Here is a 25,013-nt window from a genome sequence, read left to right on the forward strand (position 1 = left end):
CGGACCCTCAGAGGCATCCACCTCGGCTCCCCCAGGATGCAGCAGTGCAGGTGAGGCCTGTCCTGAAATACCTCAGGAGGGTGGCACCCCAGGCCAGCACCCCGCCGGCACCCACGTCTGTGCAGAGATTAGTGGGTGCAAGGGGCCTCTGGGCAGGCCCCTCCATCCTGGCTAGGATTAAATCCACTCCTGCCCACAGTCTGAGGACAGACGGGCTGGGAGCTGGGGAAAGAGAAGGCCACGTTCAGCGCGTCCCGGGCCCACACGCAGCCCCTGACTTGGAGAAAGGCGGCTCTGCCCAGCGCTTTTCTGAGGATACTGGAGTTTACGCCTCCCCTGCGCCTTCAGAGCGCACAGCGCCCAGTTCATCAGCATCAGACAGGACGGGGCGGCCTCTGCTCTGGAGATGCCCTCTGTCTGAACCCACCAGAGGAAGGGACTCCGCGGGACCGCTGCTCCCTGTATTTCATAGTAACTGCCCTCCTCATGGGCTTTCAGCCCAGCCTGAAAATGCAGCATTTGCACGTGTTTTCTTATCCGCCTGATAAGAGAGGAAAATAGGTGGCTTAAAGGACGAAAAACCTGGCCGGGCGTGGTGGCTCACACCTGTAATCCCAGCACTTTGGGAGGCCGAAGCGGGCGGATCACCTGAGGCCAACATGGTGAAACCCTGTCTCTTCTAAAAACACAAAAAAATTAGCCAGGGGGAGCGGCGCACACCTGTAGTCCCAGCTACTCAGGAGGCTGAGGCAGGAGAATCGCTTGAACCCCGGAGGCGAAGGTTGCAGTGAGACATAGCACCACTGCACTCCAGCCTGGGAGACAGAGCAAGACTCTCTCTCAAAAAATTTTTTTAAACAAGGATGAAAAACTTGCCGAAGGACAGAACAAAACAAAATCAGAAAGCAAGGGTTGGTGCGATGAGTGCCCAGCACCCGGGCACCCTCTTCCCCCCGACCCAATGAGGCCAGCCCATGGCTCCGGGGCTCCACCCACCTCCTCTCAGCAGCGCGCCTGGGCGGCCCCAACTCCAGGCCAGAGGCCGGGCTCACCAGGCTGGGCGCTGCGCACGGCGGGCAGGAGAGGGGCAGACCAGGGCGCAGCAGCCAGGACCCCACACTCACCGTTCACACAGGCCTCGGACGCTCCGCAGAGGCCCTCCTCGAGTAGGCAGCCTGCAGGGAAACAGAGAAGAGACACGGTCAGCTGGGGGGAGGAGGGAGTGCCCCCGAGGCTGCCGCCCTGGCCCACTGGTGAGTCAGAGAAACTGCCGGCCGAGCAGGTTCCTCCGATCCAGCTTTTCCGAGATGGTGACCATTATTCTGAAGCCAGAACGCTGCGCCCCTGACTCAACCACGTGCGAGGCCTCCTGGCCTTGTCCCGGAGCCCAGCTCTCACCTGGACCAGGCCCACAGCTCTCGGCTGAGGGTCAAGCCAGCGTCATGATAGGAGCATAGGAGACCCCGGGCGGCAGGATCAGCAGCGGGGCCGGGGACTCCCCTGGGCCCAGCACCTCCCCTGGACCAGGTGCCCACTGCGCGCACCGGGTCTCCCGAAGTGAGGCTGCAGGGCCCCGGGGAGCGGAGGCTTCCAGGGAGGTACCACGCTCCACGGAGAGCCCATCTGCGTGGGAAGCAAACCGTGGCGTCCGTGGCCACAGACAAGAGACACATGAGAGTGTCGGGAGAGGAAAGGAGGCAGCGGAGACAAAGATGGGCAGGAAAAGCCAGAGAGGCAGGGCCAGGCCCTGGAGAAGACGCCGGGCAGAGGCAGCACCTCCATCCGCACCTAGGAAGGGGCTCCAAAAGCTCCGTGGTGCCGGGCGACCCCAAGCCGCGCATCCACCGCGGCCGGGCAGTCTGGCAAAGGCTGGCATTCGGCTCCACGTCCACGCCCATCTTAAAACACAGACAGATGGGTCCAGAAAGCACCACCCCGCTAGGCAGTGGCTCTGGCAAGGGCGTGAGCAGACAGAACACTAGAACCGGGGGGGCCCCAGGGTCATGACGCGGGAGTCTCACTGCCAGCGAAGGCCGGGTGTGGTCTGAACACGCCGTGTCCTTCACTCATTCCTGCGAAGCATAGTGCCTTCAATCCTGCTTCACCAACCGACAAACGCCTGTTCATCCGCTAAGATCCCCGCGGGAGCCCCAGACTCTCCCCCCACCGCTGCCCAGGCGTCTGTTTCCGGACTCACCACACCGTGCAGTGACTGTGGATTAGGGTGTATCTCCCTCTCCTGGAGTTCAGGAGCCGGGCGCATGCCTCTTTCCACCCTCAGTACCCTTTCCTCCCATGCCCTCTGTGTGTCTGACACAGGGCAGGTGCCCAGGAGCAAATTGGTGCACAAAGAAACTGAGGAATCCGGAGAAAGTTATGAATCACTGACAGATTCACCAACAGGGTCACGTTAAAGTTTCCAGTCACTACTTCCTCATGAGGGAGCTGGCCTAAAAGCCTTACAGAGGAAGCAATCGGTTGCCTTAAACCAGCACATGCGGATGCTTTAAAACTAAACATCATTCCGGAACTAAGGCAGGACAGAGCCTAGCAGGACCCAATGCTGGGAGTTCACGGGAGGAGGTCGTTTCCCTCATCTCATAACAGCTTCGGGAGCCTTTCACAGTCGCAGGGTGGCCCCTGGCTGGGGTCTGCTTCCTTCCAGGAGGTGGCCTAGGTGCAGCCCTGGCCTGCCCAGCCCATGCCCACCACCACCGCCTGCCAGCAGTCACACAGAACAGGCGGGTGGACACACAGAACAGGCGGGTGGACACACAGAACAGGCGGGTGGTCACACAGAACAGGCGGATGGACACACAGAACAGGCGGGTAGACACACAGAACAGGCAGGTGGTCACACAGAACAGGCAGGTAGACGCCCAGAACAGGCGGGTGGTCATACAGAACAAGCGGGTGGACACACAGAACAGGCGGGTGGTCACACAGAACAGGCGGGTGGTCACACAGAACAGGCGGGTGGACACCCAGAACAGGCGGGTGGTCATACAGAACAGGCGGGTGGACACACAGAACAGGCGGGTGGTCATATAGAACAGGCGGGTGGACACACAGAACAGGCGGGTGGACACACAGAACAGGCGGGTGGACACCCAGAACAGGCGGGTGCTCATACAGAACAGGCGGGTGGTCACATAGAACAGGCGGGTGGACACCCAGAACAGGCGGGTGGTCATATAGAACAGGCAGGTGGTCACACAGAACAGGCGGGTGGACACCCAGAACAGGCGGGTGGTCACCCAGAACAGGCGGGTGGACGCCCACTGACGGAAGCCTCCAATCCCAGCAGGTTGTTTTTGGTTTTTTGGGGTGTTTTGTTTTGTTTTGAAATAACATAATCTCATGAAAAAGAGCATTTCTTCTTTTTTTTTTTTTTTTTTCTTTTTTTTGAGATGGAGTCTTGCTTTGTCACCCAGGCTGGAGTACAGTGGCGTGATCTTGGCTCAATGCAACCTCTGCCTCCCAGGTTCAAACAATCCCCCTGCCTCAGCCTCCCAAGTAGCTGGGACTACAGGTGTGCACCACCATGCCCAGGTAATTTTTTTGTATTTTTAGTAGAGATGGGATTTCACCATGTTGGCCAGGATGGTCTCGAACTCCTGACCTCAAGTGATCCACCTGCCTTGGTCTCTCAAAGTGATGGGATTATAGGCATGAGCCACCGCACCTGGCCAACATTTCATTTCTTAATCCCATTTACCCATGAGCTAACCCCACACTGGGTCTGCATTCTCTGCATTATTCATTCAACAAGTGCCTGAGCCAGGCAGAGGAGGTGAATGGCCAACAGGAGCGTGGCAGGGAACGTTCTGAGAGACACACACCTGGCACTGGAACTGCAGGAGGAGAGGCAGACACCACTCCCCACAAAAGCAATGACCTTGTAAAGGTCAGCATGAAGGTTAGCGGACCTCTCAGATCCTCACACACTGACCTCCGAGGCTCCCCTCATTGCCTCCCAGGGGAAGAGCCTCAGCGGTGAGGGCCCCTCCACCCTAGGCACACAGAGGCTCACAGAGAAGGAGCTGGGAACAGTAAGGAGTGACCACACCGGAAACGTGCTGGAGGTTAGTCCGACGTCGTGGAACGTCTCTGGTCCCAGCTCTGGCAGGAGTCCAGGACTCTGCCCAGAATTCTAGGGTGCATCTCCAGTGTGGAGGAACAGAGACCTTGGGGGAAGGCAGATGCAGGGACCCTGCAGGCAGAGCTCTCGTTCTAACTCCTTGTTTGTCATGTGGAAATGGCAGATGATGGAGCTCTGCTAGGAGAGGCACCAGGAAGAAAGCCTCTTTTCCTCCTGTCTCTGCCTTAATCGTGGCTGACAATTAGATGTGATCTGAACGAGATGTGCATCAAAGGATCTTTTGGATCCTGACCTTGGAAAACCACCTGTTACTGGCATGTGCCCAGCCTGATTCATTACTCCAGAAGACTGATGAGAAGCAGCAGTGAAAACCTGCAGCCCTCCACGGTGAGAGGCAAACACAGCAGCAGCGTTTCACATTATCACCAGAGCTGCAAATGTTATGCATATTTCACCCAGCCAGTCGATATGCTAATTTGACTGCTAAGTTATTTGTGTTATTTGTTCTAAAATTATGAAAGAGCAAATTTCATTTTAAATATCAGCCACCTACTAATAGTAATTATGACCATAAATCATCCAGAGAAGACATTTTCTCCGGCAGACACTGGTTCAACCCAGCCCAGGAGCCTCGGGCACACACCTTCCTCAAGTGGGCTCCACACCCCACGTGTGGCAGCAAATGGCGCCCTGGACTTGTGCACCCTGTCGGCTCCCAGAGTGCACACACTACAGCCCAGACATCACTCTGAGGCCAAGAAGCTAAATCCACAAGGAAAGCCAACAGCGGCCTGTGGGGCCCTTAACTGTGTGTGCCCAACACTTAAAACTGGAATCCTTCACTTCAATGTATTAGCCACCTTTTTGCATGAAAACATGTGACATTCCCCAAATTCTCAAATTGCTCCTCTGCTGAACCCTACAGCAGGGCTGTGGCGCTCAGGGGTTCCTCCTCACTCTGTGTCCACAGGGTATCCCTCCCGCTTCAGCACAGAGACAAGCACATCCAGTCATGCATGCATGTGCACACATATACATACACACATGCACACACGAGCATGTGCACACATATACACACATGCACACACAAGCATGTGCACACATACACATGCACACATATACATACACATGTGCACACAAGAGCATGTGCACACATGCACACATATACATACATGCATACACAAGCATGTGCACACATACACATGCACACATATACATACACACGTGCACACAAGAGCATGTGCACACATGCACACATATACATACATGCATACATGAGCATGTGCACACATATACACATGCACACACAAGCATGTGCACACATACACATGCACACACATATATACATGCACACATGCACACACGAGCATGTGCACACATGCACACATATACATACATGCATACATGAGCATGTGCACACATATACACATGCACACACGAGCATGTGCACACATATGCATATGCACACATAAGCATGTACACACATATACATACACACATGCACACACGAGTATGTGCACACATACACATGCACACACGAGCATGTGCACACATATGCACATGCACACATAAGCATGTGCACACATATACATACACACATGCACACACAAGCATGTGCACAGATATACATACATGCACACACGAGTATGTGCACACATATATACACATGCACACACGAGCCATGTGCACACATGCACACACGAGCATGTGCCCACATACACATGCACACACAAGCATGTGCACACATATACACGCATGCACACTCATACATGCACACATGCATGCAGTCATGCCCATCACCAACACACTTGTACACACACGCACACCTGCATGCATACACACATGCACACATACATGTAAGCATATACACACATGCACACATGCACATGGGTACACTCATGCATGCATGCTGATCTTGTTCTGATTCTGCTTCCCTACTGTGTCCTCAGAATTCTAAGCAGTATCTTGTCATCATTGTGGTGCCCCTTTTTTCTTACCCTTCTCAAGATGAAAATGGATCCAGGTCTGCAAGGAGCCAGGCTGGATCTGCCTCTCACACCCCAATCACTCCTAAGAGATATTTATGGAGAGTTTGTAGTTCATTGTGGAAATACAGTAAATGTGAACAGAGCCCACCACCTCTCTCACTGGCTGGAAGCAAGCTCAGCACATCCTGTCCCATATGCACCTGCTCTGCTCTCTCCCATCTCTGGGCGTCGCTGTGGCCAAGGCAGGCATGGCCTAAAAATCCATGGCCCCCGCCCGACTCTGTCTCTACTGCCATGGTGGAAGGCCCTTCCTGGGTTCAGGCTTCTCGCCTGATTCTGCTGTAAGGGCAGGGGAAGGCTGTAGTCAGCAGCAGGACACACAAGTCTTCTGAATTGTGTGCTGTACTTTCCACTGAGGCCCATAAAAGCTGGCTGATGTGAGCTGGCATCCCACAGCAGGAACCGAAGAGGGAGGAGGGGAGGTTCCTGGAAGGCAGGCTCAGCACCTGTTGCCTCCAAGCTGCAGACAGGACTCCTCGGAGGCCTGTGAGCTGCTGGCCACTCGCTCATTTCCCTTCCTGAGAGGGGCTCACTGAAGACCGTGCTTTGAGGCCGGAATGACCAAGGCCCTGGATCCAACTGCAAACAGGAAAGCATCTTCCCAGACGGCACCAACTCACGCACCAACGGGAATGCCAGGACCCCATGGCTGTGCAAACTTGGAGACGCGGGTCTGTTGGGGAAGTCGCTGAACCTGAACCGGGACAGCCTCTGAGAAGGGGATGCGGGGGCTTCACCTGTGTCACCACCACTCACTTGGTACAAGGAACACACACAGATTTCCTCATCTAAAAAATATAATGAAGGAGAGTTAAGTAATCTACACCTGGCCCTGCCAGCCTCCTCCGCTCTTCAGAGCTCACAGCCCCCACACCTGATCCGACCCTCTTACTGTCGGTCACTCTATCTTTGTCCTGTCCCCCTCTACAGTCTTACAAAAAAACATGCCAGAACCCCAGGACCCCCAGTGCCTACTGCCTAGAGCAGGTCCTCCGATGACTGATGTTGTCACCTGCAGCAGTGGCGGTCTCACCACTGTGGGTGTCAATGCCAGAGCCCATCCCAGGTGTGATTCCCATCACAGCCATGTTTCCCACCCCTCCCTGCAGAAAACGCTAAGGCTCTGGGGTTATGTGAAATCACATTCTTTTCTAGGAACGCGTCATCATAGAAAAGGAAGGTGCGGTGTTTGAAGAGATGCTCTTTTTAAACATCATCCTCATTTTTAACATTCTGGAGAGAGAGCAGGGTGCCCAGGCTCCAACTCCACCTCCTGTGTGGCAAACACAATGCTGTGCACCTGGCAAAGCCTCCCCCTCCCTCGCATTCTCAGATGTAAATGGGGATGTGCCCTGCCCACTGCAGGGGGGTGAGGGTGAGGCGCCTGCCTGCTGATGGGTGGGCAGTGCCTGGGCCATAGCTACTCCCGCAATCTCAGCATCTCCTCACCAGCAGCATACACTCTTGGGACCAAGGAGTCCCCACACCCCACTGAGGTTTTCTAAATGTTTCTATTGGATCAAAAACAACGTGTTAAACCAGGGCCGGTATCCAGGCAGGAATGGAAAGCCAGTTCCACATTAAGAACCCCTATTCTAGGAATAAGCCTGAAAAGTGAGAGATTAAAGCACCTCAGCCTGGAGGCAGGGCTGCCTCTGCCAGGCTGGGCGTGAGAGGACAGAGACCCCCTGGACCCTCTTCTCAGGCACCCGTGCAGGCAGAGCGTCTGGCTTCTGTAGCCCAAGGCTCAGATGAAAGCTGTGATTGCAAATTCAAAGACAAAAGGAAGAGGGAGAGAGGGAGGAGGAAGGCTTCTGGCTCCTCCCAGATCTGTCTCTGAGAAGAGGGAGGCAGCCCTGGTGGCTCCTGCCAGGCTCGATTGCCCATCCCTGCCTGTGACTTGCAGACAGGGCTCAGGGGGCAGCAGGGGGCAGCAGGAGACAGTGCTCAGCCCTCTGCCAAGAGCCCATGACCAAGGGACCTGGCAGTGGCCCGGACAGAAGCCAGCCACCTCCACATGAGAGGGACTGACCACCTCCCTGGAAGCCCAGCCACAGCCTGGGGACACCCTGCAGCCTCCACCTTCCCTGCAGCCTCCCCCTTCCCTGCCACCTCCCTCTCCCCTGCCGCCTCTCCCATCCCTGCAGCCTCCCCATTCCTTATGCCCCTCCCCCTTCCCTGTGCCCCCTCCCCCTTCCCTGTGCCCCCTTCCCTTCCCTGGTCACCCTCTCCTTCCCTGCGTCACCTCCCCCTTCCCTGGGCCCCCTCCCCTTCCCTGTGCCCCCTCCCCCTTCCCTGCGCCCCCCCCTTCCCTGCACCCCCTCCCCTTCCCTGGGCACCCTCCCCCTTCCCTGGGCACCCTCCCCTTCTCTGCGCCCTCTCCCCCTTCCCTGCGCCCTCTCTCCCTTCTCTGCGCCCCCTCCCCTTCCCTGCGCCCCCTCCCCCTTCCCTGCGCCCCCTCCCCTTCCCTGGGCACCCTCCCCCTTCCCTGGGCACCCTCCCCCTTCCCTGCGCCCCCTCCCCTTCCCTGCGCCCCCTCCCCCTTCCCTGAGCCCCTCACCCTTCCCTGTGTCCCCTCCCCCTTCCCTGCACCCCCTCCCCCTTCCCTGGGCTGCCAACCAAGGGGCTCCGTCGGGTGACGTGCAGCCCTACCTCAGCCAGGTGACCCGGCCCCACCCTGCCCGCTGCACGTAGGGGTCGTTCTTGCTCAGGCCCCTTCACCTGCTGATCCAGAGTATGGAGCCCCCTAGTAAATCATCCCCTATTCTGAGGCTTTCAGTCACGGCCCCAGCCCAGCATTTTGGGGACCTGTCCCTTCCTAGCCTTGGCCACACTCTCAGCGCAGGCCGTTTCTGGAGGTTGACACACATGGCTGCATTCCTCGCAGGGGAGGGTCTGCAGTCAAACTGGGTAGCTGGGGGAGGGAGAATCACCCGGAAGATTCTGGAAACTTCAGCCTCAATGCCTCAGAGAGCAGGAAGATGGGTGCCCCATCCTGAGGACTGCACGGTGGCCTGGATCTTAGACCTATAAGGCAGGTCCCCACATCGGTTATGAGTGACATGTTATCTGCCCTGCCGCACACTCAGTTACCACGAACAGCAGGCACTGACCATGCTGGCAAGTTTGGGCCAAGGCTTCTCCTGCAGGCACCAGGGCCTCCCACTGCACAGCCTCTGGGCACACTGCTGGCCCTGTTCCTGCAGAGACACCTGTCTGTCCCCTGTGCTGGGAGGAGGGGCCTGAGGCTCACACTCCTTCTGTGCTGGGACTGTTCTGCCGGGCACAGATGTCACATGTGAGCAGAAACTGGGGGGCATACAACCATGGATGAGTGACCATGCCTTACTGCAAAGGTGGATCCTTGGGGATCAGGGACACCACAACTGGCCACCTCCAGTTCACCTCCACCCCACACGCCTGTCAGTCCACTCCATCACAACAGTGACGTGTGTGTGCTCAGCAGGGGCAGAAAAGGCCAAGGGCCTCCCCATGTCTTTGGCGTTTGTAAAGTCGGTTCTTGTTTGAAGCTGGGGACACAATTCTAAGGCAGTTCCTGATTTCAACTTCTCCTGTTCACAAAATCAACTTCCCACAGGAAAAGAACCAGCTCACTCCACGCCGGAAGACAGGCAGCGAGCTGGGTACCAGGACAACCATCAAGTCCCGCCATTTACTTTTAGGAAAAATAAAACCTCTTACTTTGATAATTTCCTTATTTTGGGTTCCTCATTGCACAGATTTATTTAAACTCTCTTAAGAATAAGAAATTAGGCCGGGCGCGGTGGCTCAAGCCTGTAATCCCAGCACTTTGGGAGGCCGAGGCGGGTGGATCACGAGGTCAGGAGATCGAGACTATCCTGGCTAACATGGTGAAACCCCGTCTCTACTAAAAATACAAAAAACTAGCCGGGCGTGGTGGCGGGCGCCTGTAGTCTCAGCTACTTGGGAGGCTGAGGCGGGAGAATGGCGTGAACCCGGGAGGCGGAGCTTGCAGTGAGCCGAGGTCACGCCACTGCACTCCAGCCTGGGAGACACAGCGAGACTCCGTCTCAAAAAAAAAAAAAAAAAAGAATAAGAAATTATACCAAATTCAGGATACCTACCAGAATTTTTTGTTTTATTTTAAAGTACAGGAGTTACTTTTCGGGAAATGTGCTCTCCACGCTACACATTCCTCCTTCATTAGTTTGAGGACGTAACAGCAGCAACCTCAACTATAATTATTCTAAATGGCACTTGGTTTTAATCAGCTCTTGGTTTTTAATCGGTTCTGGTTTTTTGTCCTCAATTTCCTGAAATGGGATAATACCTTCAAAAGAAGGAATTTTGCTGAGTCATTCTTTGACACTAAGAAAACATTTCTAATCTTGCTTTCACAGATAAGACATTCAAGACAAGTTTTGAAAAAGTACCTGATGAAAATCCTTGAACGTTAAATACTGTAGGTGCAGGTAGCCAGGCTATGCCGGGGATGAAACGGTTAAGCTAATCCCAGAGAACTCCAACCAGTAACTCTTATGTGCTGGGTTAAAATATAGTATGCCCCATGAAAGTGAGAATAAGTGAGAATACCAAAAGTGAGAATAAAGTGAAGAAAAATAGACGTATTGCTAAGGATTGCTGAGACATGGCACACGTGAGCCACACAGCCTGCCCTGCTGTAAATGTGAACCTCAGATGCACGGTTTAAGAGGTAAGCAAGCTTTTTAGCAGTACTGGGCTTAGTCGTGGTCTCAGATGAAAGAGAGGAAAAACCCAGTTCATAGTTTCTCAGTCATTGTTAAAGCACCAAGCCCTCTAACAAAAAGACCATCTCATCTTACATTCCCCTTAGGAAATGTAAGTTATATCATTATCACCACCATCATCATCATCATGGATACAGCCTCTGCCACACTTTGATGTGCACATGAACCAGCTGGACCCTGTTAAATGGGCATTTCTATTCCCTGGGCCTGGGATGGAGCCGAAGATTCAGCATTTCCAGGGTACTTCCTGGTGACTCGTCCGCTGGGCTGCCCAACACACTGAGAAGCACGGGCATCACATGTAGAAATCATCCTTAAATTGAAAACTTGGGTCAGCACATTATGAAAATTGTTAAAAGTAAATTTAACAAACTCTTTACAATTTGTTTTCTGGATCCAAAGTCTTCATTACCCCAGAAAACACATGATGGGCCTTACACAAATTCTTTTAGGCCAGGCCCAGTGGCTCACGCCTAGAGGGAGGCCTAGAGGTCAGGAGTTCGAGACCAGCCTGGCCAACATGGTATTTAGTCTCTACTAAAAAATACAAAATTAGCCAGGCATGGTGGTGTGCGCCTGTAATCCCAGCTACTTGGGAGGCTGAGGCAGGAGAATCACTTGAACCTGGGAGGTGGAGGTTTTAGTGAGCCAAGAATGTGCCACTGCACCCCAGCCTGGGTGACAGAGCAAGACTTCATCTCAAATATGTGTGTGTGTGTGTGTGTGTGTATATATATACATATATATAATTTTAAATTATATCGGGAAAATCATACATCAACTAATTTTTACAAATGTATTAGGTTCAGTTTTAAGACTGGATGTATATTTAAATATACATTGTAATTTAATTAAGATTTAAAAGACAAAAACTGCTTGCTGGCCCTGATGATTAGAACTCTTACACTTGAGCTAAAAGAAAAAAAAAATGGTTTATTTTGAAAACTTTAAGTGATGAGATAGGAAAGAATATTGCCTTCTGCTACTTTAGACCCCTGTCCACAAACACCACTCACGTTGTGGGTGAGAGGAATCTTCACTTCCAATGATGAAAAACCAAATTAGATCCAATTGTTACTACAGTTTCCCCTTTTAACCCTGATACTTGCTACAGGCAACTGGATATGCCACGTGAGACTTTATCAGAGGATGGGACTGATACTTTAGGAGGATGGTCTGAGGTGAATTTGAAAAGTAATTACTTTCTATCCTCCTCTGGAGCTTGTTACATTTCCAGTGTGCTTGGAATTCCCACCGTCCACTGTAGATACAGGTTAATTGACACAGGACAAAGAAGAAAAACTACTGAAAACTCTGTAAAATTTTCCCGGGAATTAGCAAGTCTCAGCTAGTGGCAGCTCTGGAGGGCACAGGTGCTGTGGGTCATCAACAAAACCGGGCTTGGGCTCAAAAACATTTGAAAACTGTGAGTTGAAATTTCACACACTCTTCTCTGCAGAACTCGGAACCTTCACTATTCCAAAGGGCCACGCTGGCTTCCCAGGAAGGATCCTACAGACGCTGCCAAACGCCCCAGCCGCAAAAACGTCCATCCACTGCCTCTCACTGGGGTGCAGCAACCAAGACAATGGAATTGAAGTTGAAAAACGTGACCGGGACTGTCAAACGCCATCTAGTCCAGCGGTTTTCAGTCTTAAGCCCCTGGAGGGCCTGTTAGACCAAGGCTGCCAGGCCCACTCCCTGAGCTTCTGACCTAACGGTCTGGAGCAGGCCAGAGAATCTGCATATCTAACCAGTTCCCAGGCGAGGCCGGTGCTCCTGGGCCCCGCTCCTCACGGCGGGTCAGGCAAGGCAGCGTGCAGAGGCGAGGGTGTGACAGGCTCTGGGCCAAGTCCGCTGGGAGCTGGGCTCTGCGGCTTCCCGCCTCCCGCTCAGAGTCCAAATGTGTGTGAGGCGCTGAGCACTCCGGGTGCTCTTCTGGTAATGGGAATTTGATCAGCTTTATGAAGTCTGGTGCTTTTCTATTTTCATTATTTTAAAACTTTTTTCACTATGACATTTTCGTGCCTTCCCAGGCAAAGAGGCAACAACCCACTTGTGGAGCCGCAGAGGAGAAATGATCGCTTACCCCTTCCTGGAGGGAAAGGTGTGTTGCATCATCTCTTCTGTTTTAAGTTATCCTCAGACCCTCTCCCCGCCTGGTGCGACAGCCGAGCAGACAGAGCACTGCCCAGTGACTCCAAGGGTCTCAGAGCCTTTGTACCTTCCAGTTTCAGCAGACGGACCGTCCCAGTCCAGGAGGCCCCGCCGCTCACATTCCTCCACCCAGGACGTGATCAACGGGCTAATCCTGAACGTGAGAACAGCCTGCCTTCTGCTGGGAAGCCCTGGTCCCATCCCCGACACAAGGCGAGGCTGAGGCTGAGGCTGGCCTTCGTGTGAATCTTCCCCCGTCCCGAGTCTGGGAGGCGGATCCAAGAGGACAGCTCTGTCAGCAGCAGGGCCCCCCACCTCCAGACAGCACAGCAGGGCCCCCACCTCCAGACAGCACAGCAGAGCCCCCACCTCCAGACAGCACAGCAGGGGCCCCCCACCTCCAGACAGCACAGCAGGGCCCCCACCTCCAGACAGCACAGCAGGGGCCCCCCCACCTCCAGACAGCACAGCAGGGCCCCCACCTCCAGACAGCACAGCAGGGGCCCCCCCACCTCCAGACAGCACAGCAGGCCCCCACCTCCAGACAGCACAGCAGGGCCCCACCTCCAGACAGCACAGCAGGGCCCCACCTCCAGACAGCACAGCAGGGCCCCCACCTCCAGACAGCACAGCAGGGCCCCCACCTCCAGACAGCACAGCAGGGCCCCACCTCCAGACAGCACAGCAGGGGCCCCACCTCCAGACAGCACAGCAGGGCCCCCACCTCCAGACAGCACAGCAGGGCCCCCACCTCCAGACAGCACAGCAGGGCCCCCACCTCCAGACAGCACAGCAGGGCCCCCACCTCCAGACAGCACAGCAGGGCCCCCCACCTCCAGACAGCACAGCAGGGGCCCCACCTCCAGACAGCACAGCAGGGGCCCCACCTCCAGACAGCACAGCAGGGCCCCCCACCTCCAGACAGCACAGCAGGGCCCCCACCTCCAGACAGCACAGCAGGGGCCCCCCACCTCCAGACAGCACAGCAGGGCCCCCACCTCCAGACAGCACAGCAGGGCCCCCCACCTCCAGACAGCACAGCAGGGCCCCCACCTCCAGACAGCACAGCAGGGGCCCCACCTCCAGACAGCACAGCAGGGGCCCCACCTCCAGACAGCACAGCAGGGCCCCCCACCTCCAGACAGCACAGCAGGGGCCCCACCTCCAGACAGCACAGCAGGGGCCCCACCTCCAGACAGCACAGCAGGGCCCCCCACCTCCAGACAGCACAGCAGGGCCCCCACCTCCAGACAGCACAGCAGGGGCCCCCCACCTCCAGACAGCACAGCAGGGCCCCCACCTCCAGACAGCACAGCAGAGGGAGGGGCCGCGCCAGAGCCCCAGCCACCCCGTGTTGGGGTCAGAGACCACCAAAGTGCCACCCTGGGGAGGGGCCGGGGCTGGAAGAGCCTACAGCGAGGGCGTGGCACGCCAGCCTCCAGGAGCGAACCGCCTTGCGAGTGCTGTCACCGCAGCCTTTTCTGTGTAGCCAGGTAGAAGTCACCAAGGAGGCCAACGCGTGTTTCGGCAGCCCTGGGTTTTTTGAAGTTTTATTTATTGAGGATACATTGACCCGCCTGGAGCTTTCATCATCGATCTGCTTAGCGTCATAGAGTCAAGTTCTACGCCTTAAAGTGAGAGAGCCTCAGCCACCAGCACCGCGCCCAGCTCGCATCATGGCTTCTAACCACATCATCATCATCCCAGCTCTGCAGATGCCTGCAATGTCCAAACCGCCTTAAGATGAGGCGCGTGTTAGAGCTGAACACAAAGCCTCAGGAGTGATAAAGCCGTCACAGAGTAAAACACACCATCCTCTCCTCATTCTAACCCTCTGCTCCTCTCCCTAGAGCTTGATTCCATCCCAGGGCCTGGAGAAAAGTGAGAGAAATTAATCTTAGCAGCTTCAAGCACAAGAAGAATTGGCTTGCTCTGGGGTAGGAAAACCATGGTCTGCCACTGCCATATGTTTCTCCATTAATAAAGTTTTATGGAAACACAGCCACGCCCACTTGCTAACAGATTGTCTACGGTCACTTTTGTCCTATAATAGTTCAATAGTTGTGACAGAAACTGGCCTGAAAGGAAACAATTTTTACAAGAAATCTTAGCCAACTCTTGATTTATTAGAAGATCAGGTTCTCCATAGGATCAAAAGAAGGTTAGAAAACTGGCTTGGAGAAATGGGCAGGAACCAAGACAGGGACCCACCAGGACATGGCCACAACCACACAGCACCATCGCATCTGGACCAGCCCTGGATGCAGCCACCCCTCAGGGGTCCACAGGCACCAGCCCCAGCCCCAGTCCCTGCTCCTCAGGATGCCTTCCTTCTGGCCGCATTTCCGAGTCCCCTGGAGCACGGGAAAGGCCTCACCTGTGTCAAGTGGCCTCACGTCCCCAGTTCACACGGCAAGGCTAGGTGGACACACCCACACCTGGACCACCACACACCACACTGTTGATTCCACAGCCTGATTTTACCATAGAAAATAGACTCTCTTCTTGTCAAATTCACAGCTGAGCCACTTTCCCTCATCCCTAGCAACTGTGCCCATCAGCCACTGTGCCCATCAGCCACTGTGCCCATCAGCCACTGTGTCCATACGACTTTCACCACTGGCCCCTTGACTCCAGGACGGGACTCTCTTCTCATCCATGTATAATTCCAAACTCACATCTGACTCAGATCCCCAGTCTAAACCTTTCTGGATTCTAACTGTGCAATACCAGCTTCTCTCTAGCCTCCCAGCTGTGCACCATGTGCAGGTTTAATCAACAGGTCCTTGATGTCTTCACCTGAGTCACTGAAAAAAGAAGGCAGAAGAGGTGAATGGAAGGACGGTGCCCCTTCCTCCCCTGGCCCATCTCCCCACCAGGTTTCTCAAACTTGAAGCAGCTGTTCATTGCACCTCTCTGAAGAAGGAGAGCTGGCACCACAGGAATGGAGGACTTGGAAGTAACTGTACCGAACACTGATGATTCTATCTAGAGAATCGAAAGAGCTCTTAGTTACAAATAAAACGTTACAGATATTAGTCATGTTGCCATGGACAAATCACTTACTTTGTCTACACCTGTTCACTTAAAACATTATTGGAACTGGCTGGGCGCGGTGGCTCACGCCTGTAATCCCAGCACTTTGGGAGGCCGAGGTGGGTGGATCACCTGAGGTCAGGAGTTTGAGACCAGCCTGGCCAACATGGAGAAAGCCTGTCTCTACTAAAAATACAAAAATTAGCCAGGAGGGGTGGTGCATGCCTGTAATCCCAGTTACTTGTGGGGGCCAAGGTAGGAGAATCACTTGAACCTGGGAGGCGGAGGTTGCAGTGAGCCGAGATCAGGCCACTGCACTCCAGCCTGGGGCACAAGAGTGAGACTCCATCTCAAAAAAAAAAAAAAAATGGAAAAAAATATATTGGAAATTGTTTTATATCGTAAAACCCTAGAAAATTAAGAAAATGCAGAAAATCACAAAGAATAAAATAATACCAGTTACCTCATTCCCCAGAGATAAATTCCTCGTTAATATTTTGGTTTTCAGCCGCTTTTCTTTGCATAGATGAAAGACCTGGGGTCATACTCTACACACACCTTTATTTTTTGTCCAGCTTTTACATTCTGGGGTCCATGTGCAGAATGTGCAGGTTTGTCACACAGGTGAGCGTGTGCCGTGGGCGTCCGATGCACAGAGCATCCCCTCACCTGGGTATTAAGGCCAGTGTCCATTAGCCATTCTTCCTGACGCTCTCCCTGCCCCCACCCCACAACAGGTGCCCGGTCTGTGTCATTCCCCCCTACGTGTCCATGTGTTCCCATCATTCAGCTCCCACTGATAAGCGAGAACAGGCGGTTTTCTGTTCCTGTGTTAGTTTGCTGAGGATAACGGCTTCCCGCTCCATCCACATGCCTGCAAAGGGCACGATCTCACTCCTTTTGACTGCTGCATAGTATTCCAAAGTGTGTCTGCACCACACTTTCTTTATCCAGCCTCTCTCTGAGGGGCATTTAGGTTGGTTCCATGTCTGCTGTTGTGTACACACAACTTTATAACCTGCACTTTTTACTTACAACGCATTGTGAACAATTCCCTGTCCTTAGTATTTCTCCTCATCATGAATGTTAATCACTGCTTCATAACTATTTCTACACATGTACATCATCTATCTAACCAATTCCCTCTTGAATAAACTTTACATTATTCCAATATTTCCCATTAAAAATAATACTGCAATACGCACTCTTGATTGTAAGTCCTTGGAGATAGCTCTGATTTTTTCCTCTTAGGATAAATTCCCATAAAAAGAATTCTAGATCTTTTAAAGATATATACATATAAGACTTCCAAAATATCTTGCCAAATTGCCCTGTCACCAACAGAATATGAGTGAACCTTGAAACCTCAGCTTCTTAATTTGTTAAAATATAAAATATGTTCCCCTCCTTACCCTATAGGGTTGTCAGGAAAATCTAAGGCTATAACAAAAGTTAAAACAAGAACTCTGATGCAGGTAGAACTATTATCGCATCATAAATCACTCAGAGGTCTGCCTCTTTTTTCCCACTATATCACTGAGGCATAAGTCTGAACCATCGTTAGTCAAAAAATATACAAATAAAATAAAATAATATAAGCCCACAGGGCACTTCTGGCAAAATGAAGCCTCCAGGCAAGGCCATGTTTTAGGATCTGCTGATGCCATGTAATGCCACCTCCGGAACCACCAAGACGGCGTAAAAGCTTTTCATTCCATGCGCAGCTGCGTGTGCGCCATGAGCGTGCAGAATCCTCTGCTGGCTGGTTCCCAAGCCGTTCTTTCTCTAAAAAGGTGGCATCTAATCGTGCACAATGGAACACCTGTGTGGTGTCCAAGTCCCTCGTTCACTACCAGAGAAAAATTAATGCAGGGCTGTCAACAGGCTTCTACGGTTAAATAACAAAATTTAAAAATCCTAAGCTGTAACATAAAGGCACATTTAATTTGAAAGCATGTATTTCTGCCTCTGCCTTTTGGCTTAGAGGACTTCATTCTGCCCTGGACAGTGAGAAAAGGGAACGGGCAGAGGAAGGGGAATAGAAGGAGCCTGAAGTAGGAGGGAACGGAGGAGCCGGGCTGGGAAGGGGGTGGGGTGACCCGGGCACGTGCTTCACTCCCAGAACCCTGGTTCTTCCACCGTACATGTGGATGCCATCACCATGTCCTGCGTCCTTAAGGGGTTCAATGTGATGCCAAAGAACGTGAACCCAAATAGTGCCTGCCATAAGCAGGCATCCAGTAATTGAGCAGCTGCTGCCAACAACACACTGAGTACCGCCGAGCAGCTACAGTGGGTCAGACGCTGCACCGGGTACAGCAGGAAGCACAGAGCCTGCCGTAAATCCTCACATGTGATGGCCGAGGGGCCACCTCAGGGGTGCAGACGGCGAGGAGGGCAAAGAGCTGGACGTGATCTGGTACGGGGCACACAAGGCTGGTGCTGAGCCATTGTGCAGCTGGGAGAGGGCGAGTTCTGTGGGGAAGCATAGAGAAAGCACAGGCTCCATCCGAGACTGCGGCTTCGGACAACTCCAGTAGAACAGGCAGGCCATTAGGAGAACACAGGGAAGTGAGGCACACACAAGGAAGTCCCCTCTCCCCAGAGATGCCAGACTCAGGCAGGGCTGCCACTGGCAGCAATTGTGAAGAACGTGGCCAAGGCTGCCGGCTCCACAGTGAGGCTGCGGATTGAACCCGAGTTTGGGCCCGGCTTTGTCGTCCTTCAGTAGAATGACGTGAGTGACACCGGCCACATGGGTGTGGTGGGAATTGTGCAGAGCAAAGCGTTTCAGAGGCTTCCTGAGCCAAGCACGAGACAGCAACCGACCCAGGCCACCTCTGCCGAGCACCTACCGCATCTAACACCCACGCTTCCCTGCCGAGCACCTACCGCATCTGACACCCACGCTTCCCTGCCGAGCACCTACCGCATCTAACACCCACGCTTCCCTGCCGAGCACCTACCGCATCTGACACCCACGCTTCCCTGCCGAGCACCTACCGCATCTGACACCCACGCTTCCCTGCCGAGCACCTACCGCATCTGACACCCACGCTTCCCTGCCGAGCACCTACCGCATCTGACACCCACGCTTCCCTGCCGAGCACCTACCGCATCTGACACCCACGCTTCCCTGCCGAGCACCTACCGCATCTAACACCCACACTTCCTTTATTTTGCTTAACATCCGTCTTCTCCTCGAATTGGAGCCCCACAGGCCCAGGGCCTACAGGAGCTCCATGAACAGTGAACTACTGGCTACCAAGCAGTGGTGTGATGATGGTGACGGTCACGGAGGACTGGCACGAAGGGCCCCGATCCTCCCCCAGCCCCACTTCCACCCAGGCTTGGTCACTGGCTTGCTGTGACATGATGAGGCGGATGCGGGGGGGCCTCCGAAGGCCTGGGTGTCTACTCACTCCCCCGCCCCTCCACCGTCACCATAGGAAGGACACACCCGGACCAGCCCGATGGTCACAAGAGCAGGATGGCAGGTGCATGGGCAGAGACACTCAAGCCAGCCCAGCTCGGAGCAGCCACAACCAATCATGAAGGACGCTGCTCCGGTTCGGGGCGGTTTGACTGCTGGCCAATACCAGGGATTCCAACCTGACTGGAGAAGCCCCAGCATGGTCAGCTGAGGAACATCAGGAGGTTACTGGGGGGGAATGGACTCTGAGCTGGGTTTGAAGGGTGGAGAGGTAGGGAGAGGGATGGGTAAGCTATGGGTCAGAACAGGCATCCATGAGGATCTCACAGGACCCAGGGCTTGGATGTGGGGTAAGGACCGCATGCATGGAGATCAATGAGGACCATCCAGGGACAGCCCCGCAGTGGGCAGGAGACCGCACACATGGAGGTCAATGAGGACCGTCCAGGGGACAGCCCCGCAGTGGGCAGGAGACCGCACGCACAGAGGTCAGTGAGGACCGTCCAGGGACAGCCCCGCGGTGGGCAGGAGACTGCACGCACGGAGGTCAGTTAGGGCCATCCAGGGACAGCCCTGCAGTGGGCAGGAGACCACACGCATGGAGGTCAGTGAGGGCCGTCCAGGGACAGCCCCGCAGTGGGCAGGAGACTGCACGCACGGAGGTCAGTGAGGGCCGTCCAGGGACAGCCCCGCGGTGGGCAGGAGACCGCACGCACGGAGGTCAGTTAGGGCCGTCCAGGGACAGCCCTGCAGTGGGCAGGAGACCACACGCATGGAGGTCAGTGAGGGCCGTCCGGGGACAGCCCCGCGGTGGGCAGGAGACTGCACGCACGGAGGTCAGTTAGGGCCGTCCAGGGACAGCCCCGCGGTGGGCAGGAGACCGCACGCACGGAGGTCAGTTAGGGCCGTCCAGGGACAGCCCCGCGGTGGGCAGGAGACCGCACGCATGGAGGTCAATGAGGGCCATGCAAGGGACAGCCCTGCGGTGGGCGGGGGCAAGAGACCACACGCATGGAGGTCAGTGAGGACCGTCCAAGGGACAGCCCCGCGGTGGGCGGGGGCAAGAGACCACACGCATGGAGGTCAGTGAGGACCGTCCAAGGGACAGCCCCATGGTGGGCAGGGGGCAGGAGACGATGCTGTGGTCATCTGAAGGCTTTCGATGGTCGGCAGGACTATGAACTGAACCAGTCAGCGGGGCTTCTGCAGGCTGCTGAGCAGTGAGGCGACATCTGAGAAGGTGTATCTGGCACCTGTCCCAGCTGATTAGAACAAGGAGAGTCAGGAGTGAGGAGGATGCCTGCATCCTCAGGGCCAGGATGATGGAGAAGGAACGGGGAAGTCAGGGTCAGGATGAGGGTATGGCTCTGACTCAGCAACTGAAAGAACGCACGAGCCCGGCTCCAGGGGCGTGGTGAAGGCGGCCTGCAGGGAGCTGGCGAGGAGCAGGTGCGGAAGTGGCTCCGTTCCTGTGGGCGCTGGGGTAACGTGGGATGCTCAGGAGGGGGCCTTAGCACGCAGGAAGCTGAGCTCACAAGGGGTCGGATTGCAAGATCTCTTCAGAGGTGGAAGCTGATGCGGGTGGAGGTGGGTGGTTTCTAAAGATAAGAAGGGGAGGAAGAAGGAGGGGAGGGGGAGGGGAGAGGGAAAGAGAGAGCAGGAGGATGAGCTTCTGCTGGCGAGAGAGGCGCCACACGCAGCCTCTACCCAGCAGGCGGGACCAGCGGACAGGCTGCGGCTCACAGGGCCCTCGGTTAAACGCGGCAGCAAATGCACCATTCACTTCCTTTCCTTGCCGGCCCGCCCGTCACAGCATGGGAACAGTGCTCCCTGCTCCCTAACGTGCAATCGGGGCTGCAGTCAGAGACCCCTCCACCCCTGCAGTCAGGGCCGGTGGGCTGCCTCAGGCAGCGCATCTCCTAAAGGCCTCTCCAAGCCATGCACCCGCCCTGCAGGAAAGAGCTCAGCATCCCGGCCTCAAGTCTGCTGTTCAGGCCACGCTGGGACTTGGTGTCCAGTCCCCATTTCTCCCTTCTGGAAACTCAAGTTAAAGATGAAAGTGACACAGAACCAGAGCTTAGGAGCCAGGATCGGAAAAGCACAGACGTGTAGTCACCTCGAAGCCCATCTCCTTTGTTCCACTGTCCCCCAGCCTCATCTCCATCTCTGTCATAGGCTCTGCTGACAACACGCTAGTGGAAGAGACCACACGTCTGCCAGTGCCCACAGGCAGGTGGACCAGGGGAGCAGGGCCTGTCCTCTGCCCACGCCTGAGGCCACATGGGCAGAGTGGCAGCGGAGGGCTGGTGTGCACATAGAGGGATGGTGACCTGCAGTGCTCTGTTCCACGGCTGAGAGGGCTGTACGCGATTCAGTGCATCTCAGATAGTCATTCTATCCAGCAAGCACCAACTCAAGGATGTTCATGGCCCTCAAATATGCATGTGAGGCCAGGTTATGAGGGGAGCACGATGATAGAGGACGAGACACAAGTCAAGCCTTAAAAAGCCATTCTCTCAGCAGAGAAGAACAGGTGCACACAACCACGCTGCCTGTTCCCCAAAGCTGCTAAGGAGACAGTGTTCCCAGATCTTTGATCAGTGGAGACACCCTGAGAGAGACACCTCAGAGCCTGTACTTTCCAGATTTCAAGGCAACACCCGTAAACCTGTTTCCTGGTGTGCGGGACACATTTAGCTGGGCCTGGTTCTATCAGGAAATATTTAACATAGTTTCAATGTTACAACTCGGCATCCTTGGCTTCTCCCTCTTGGGTCCTGGGGGAGCCCCAGTGACAGAACAACTTAGAAGCCCAGGGTGCTCTGAGGAAACATTATTTCACCGACTCATCCCACAGTACCCACGCCAGGTGCCCATAGACAGCTGTTAAAGAAATGAGTGAATTAATGATGCTTTCTCAAATTCACACCCCACAAAAACCTCATTCACGCTAAGTGTGTGTGTTTACTCTCTCTCTCCTCTCTCTCTCTGTCTCTCTCTCTCTCTCACCCAGAGTCCAGGCTAAGACCATCTCACTCTCTTCAGTTTTATCTTTTCCAAGATTTCATTTCTTAAAAAGATTCTACCCTTCTTTGCATCCTTTTGAACTACCTCTTCTATTCCTAACCCCTGTTCTCTTTTATTTTCATATTGTAATCACAAAATAATTCACAGATATCAGAAATTCTCCCATTGGATAAAAAATACTGTAATTTCATATGAGAGAAACAGCCATGATCTCTAAAAACTGTGGAAAAGAAGAGAAAGAGAAAAACCGTGAGTGGGTCAGAAGTGAATATAAAGAAGAAGCAGACAGGATCCTACGGGCACTTCGCAGGATAAAGTCAGATTCTTCTCAGGGCCGCTTGCTGAGAAATGACACGTGTCGAGTTCCCAGCAGTGGGAGGGCTGCCGTCAAGGAAGCCGAAGAAATGCACCTGCTTCCCGACCTCCCACAGGGGATTCCCTCCACCCAAGTGAGGTCACATGGGGTTGGCAAAGAACCTTCCTTGAGTAATAGAATACCATCGATAGGTGATTTTGAATTTATTTTTCTCAGGTCAAAATGTTGAAAACGGGTGGTCAGGAGTTGACGGTGGAATTTTCTGGCACCTTTGACCCAGCACTTCTGAGATAAGATGGTGGCACAACCTGCTCGTGTCTACCCTTCATGCCCTTACCTTTTCCTTTCCCTCCTCACCTCAAAATGCTGAGAGGCAGCTGGATGTGCTGGGGTGGTCAGGGTGGCTACATAATGCTATTTGTACTTCAAGCTTTACCCCTATCCTGGGTCCTGGGCCAAGACCTAAAGAGCAGTGTGGTTTGTGATGTCATTTAAGTGGACTGGACGGAGACTGTCTATTGAATTATAAACATACACATCACGTCAACCTTTGCAGAACTTGGAAGGGAGAACCCGCAGCTCACAAAGGGGCTTTTCCTCTTAGTTCCCCTGAACCATCCACATCTTGTAGGACAAAGAACAAGGGTCCCGACACGAGAAAGGAGGCCATCCACACAGGCTGGTGCCCTCCCTCCCCAGTCTGCCTCTGTAAACATGCTCTGTGCCTTGCTTGGAAAATGGAAACTTCTCCAGGCAACCCTGGCCGCACAGCTGTGCCTCTCACACAATCGCACACATCAGCTTCACCCATGTTTCCAGCTAAGCATCGTGTCCCGGCACAGCCCTGGGCATCTGCGCAAGGCATGGTAGGAGTCAGGGTGCTCACGGCTCCTTGGGTACTAACGGGTTGTTCTCACAGAAGCCGGAAAGAAGCCAGGGTTCCCACATGCACATTGCTAAGTGAAAGCAGCCAGTCTGAAAATCCTGCAAAAGGCAAAACTGTAGAGACAGTGAAAAGATCAGTGTTTGCCAAGGATTCAGGGAGAAGAAGGGAGCTGTGACTACGTGAAACAGATGATTTTTAGGGCAGTGAGGCTATTCTGTGTGTTATTGTAACTGTAGATAAAGGACATGCATGTATCAAAGCCCACTGAACTTTACAGCACAAAGAGGAATCTTAATTTATGCAAGTTTAACAAACAAAATCAAGGAGGCAGCAGATCCCAGGATGGAATGCCACGCTGACGGTGACGACAGAATCCTGCAGCATCACAGATGTGTGAAGCCACCTCACTGACACCAACAGGGCAGGAGAAAAAGTGCTGACCTACATAGCTCTGGAAACAAGCAGAGCCTATAAAACCGAAGGGAAAAGGTCCTGTCTATAAGCGCTGGGCTCTAGCTGATAAAGTTGTTTCCCCAGAGGTACCAGCTGGCAATTCTGACTCTGCCACACACGTGTGTGAACTGAACAGCGAGGTTAGCAGCTGGCAGGTGGTGGGAGCAGGTTCTCCCTATTGGAGCGGAGGTTACAGGTAAGCAGGAGGCAGCATCTGGAATGATCCACATGGTGAGAGCCTGGAGTTGGAGACGTGAGTAAGAGCTCATGGTTAGCTTCGTATAGATACAGATGGTAACAGATAGAAATATTTATAAATATGTGTATATTCCCAGATCTCATACACACACATGCACACACACACACATGCACAGTCATACCCACACCCACACACTCGTCTTCTCGCTCCATCAGCTGACATGTCCTACAGGCAAGGACAACCCCGCAGTAAAGAGCACACGCCATGCCCAGATCTTGACTTCTAAAACCATTCTCAGATAGAAGGAACTAGGGCTGCTTGGAGAAATGGCTAATTCTAAGACTGAGACAGGAAATACACAAGATGAGCCTAAAGCCTCTTGTAGTGTCAGAAAGGAAGGAAGTGTTTTCAAAAAGCCATAATAACGGATGTATTCAAAGGGACAGTTTGTGTGACACCACAGAATGGGCTCCCAGCAGCCGAAGCTGGAACAATGTGAGCAAACAAAATGGAAAGTGTTATGTTATAGCCCAAAATATAACATAAAGTGTTGGATAAATAAATGGGAAGAAAGAGACAAATCTCCTGTGCAGAATTCCAAACAA

The 25,013-nt window shown here is 53.9% G+C and overlaps 1 protein-coding gene across 3 annotated transcripts in view; it reads right to left on the reverse strand.

The window, feature by feature from the left end:
* PTPRN2 (protein tyrosine phosphatase receptor type N2) overlaps nt 1–25,013 on the reverse strand; it is a 1,015,036-nt gene that overhangs the window by 915,229 nt on the left and 74,794 nt on the right. For all 3 annotated transcript variants that reach the window (XM_028846528.2, XM_015135381.3, XM_077997823.1), the window contains one exon: nt 1,125–1,175. In XM_028846528.2, coding sequence (XP_028702361.2) covers nt 1,125–1,175 — 51 coding nt within the window. The remainder of the gene's footprint in view (nt 1–1,124; nt 1,176–25,013) is intronic.

This window comes from Macaca mulatta, chromosome 3 (genome assembly GCF_049350105.2).
Source record: "Macaca mulatta isolate MMU2019108-1 chromosome 3, T2T-MMU8v2.0, whole genome shotgun sequence".
NCBI classification, from domain to species: Eukaryota; Metazoa; Chordata; class Mammalia; order Primates; family Cercopithecidae; genus Macaca; species Macaca mulatta.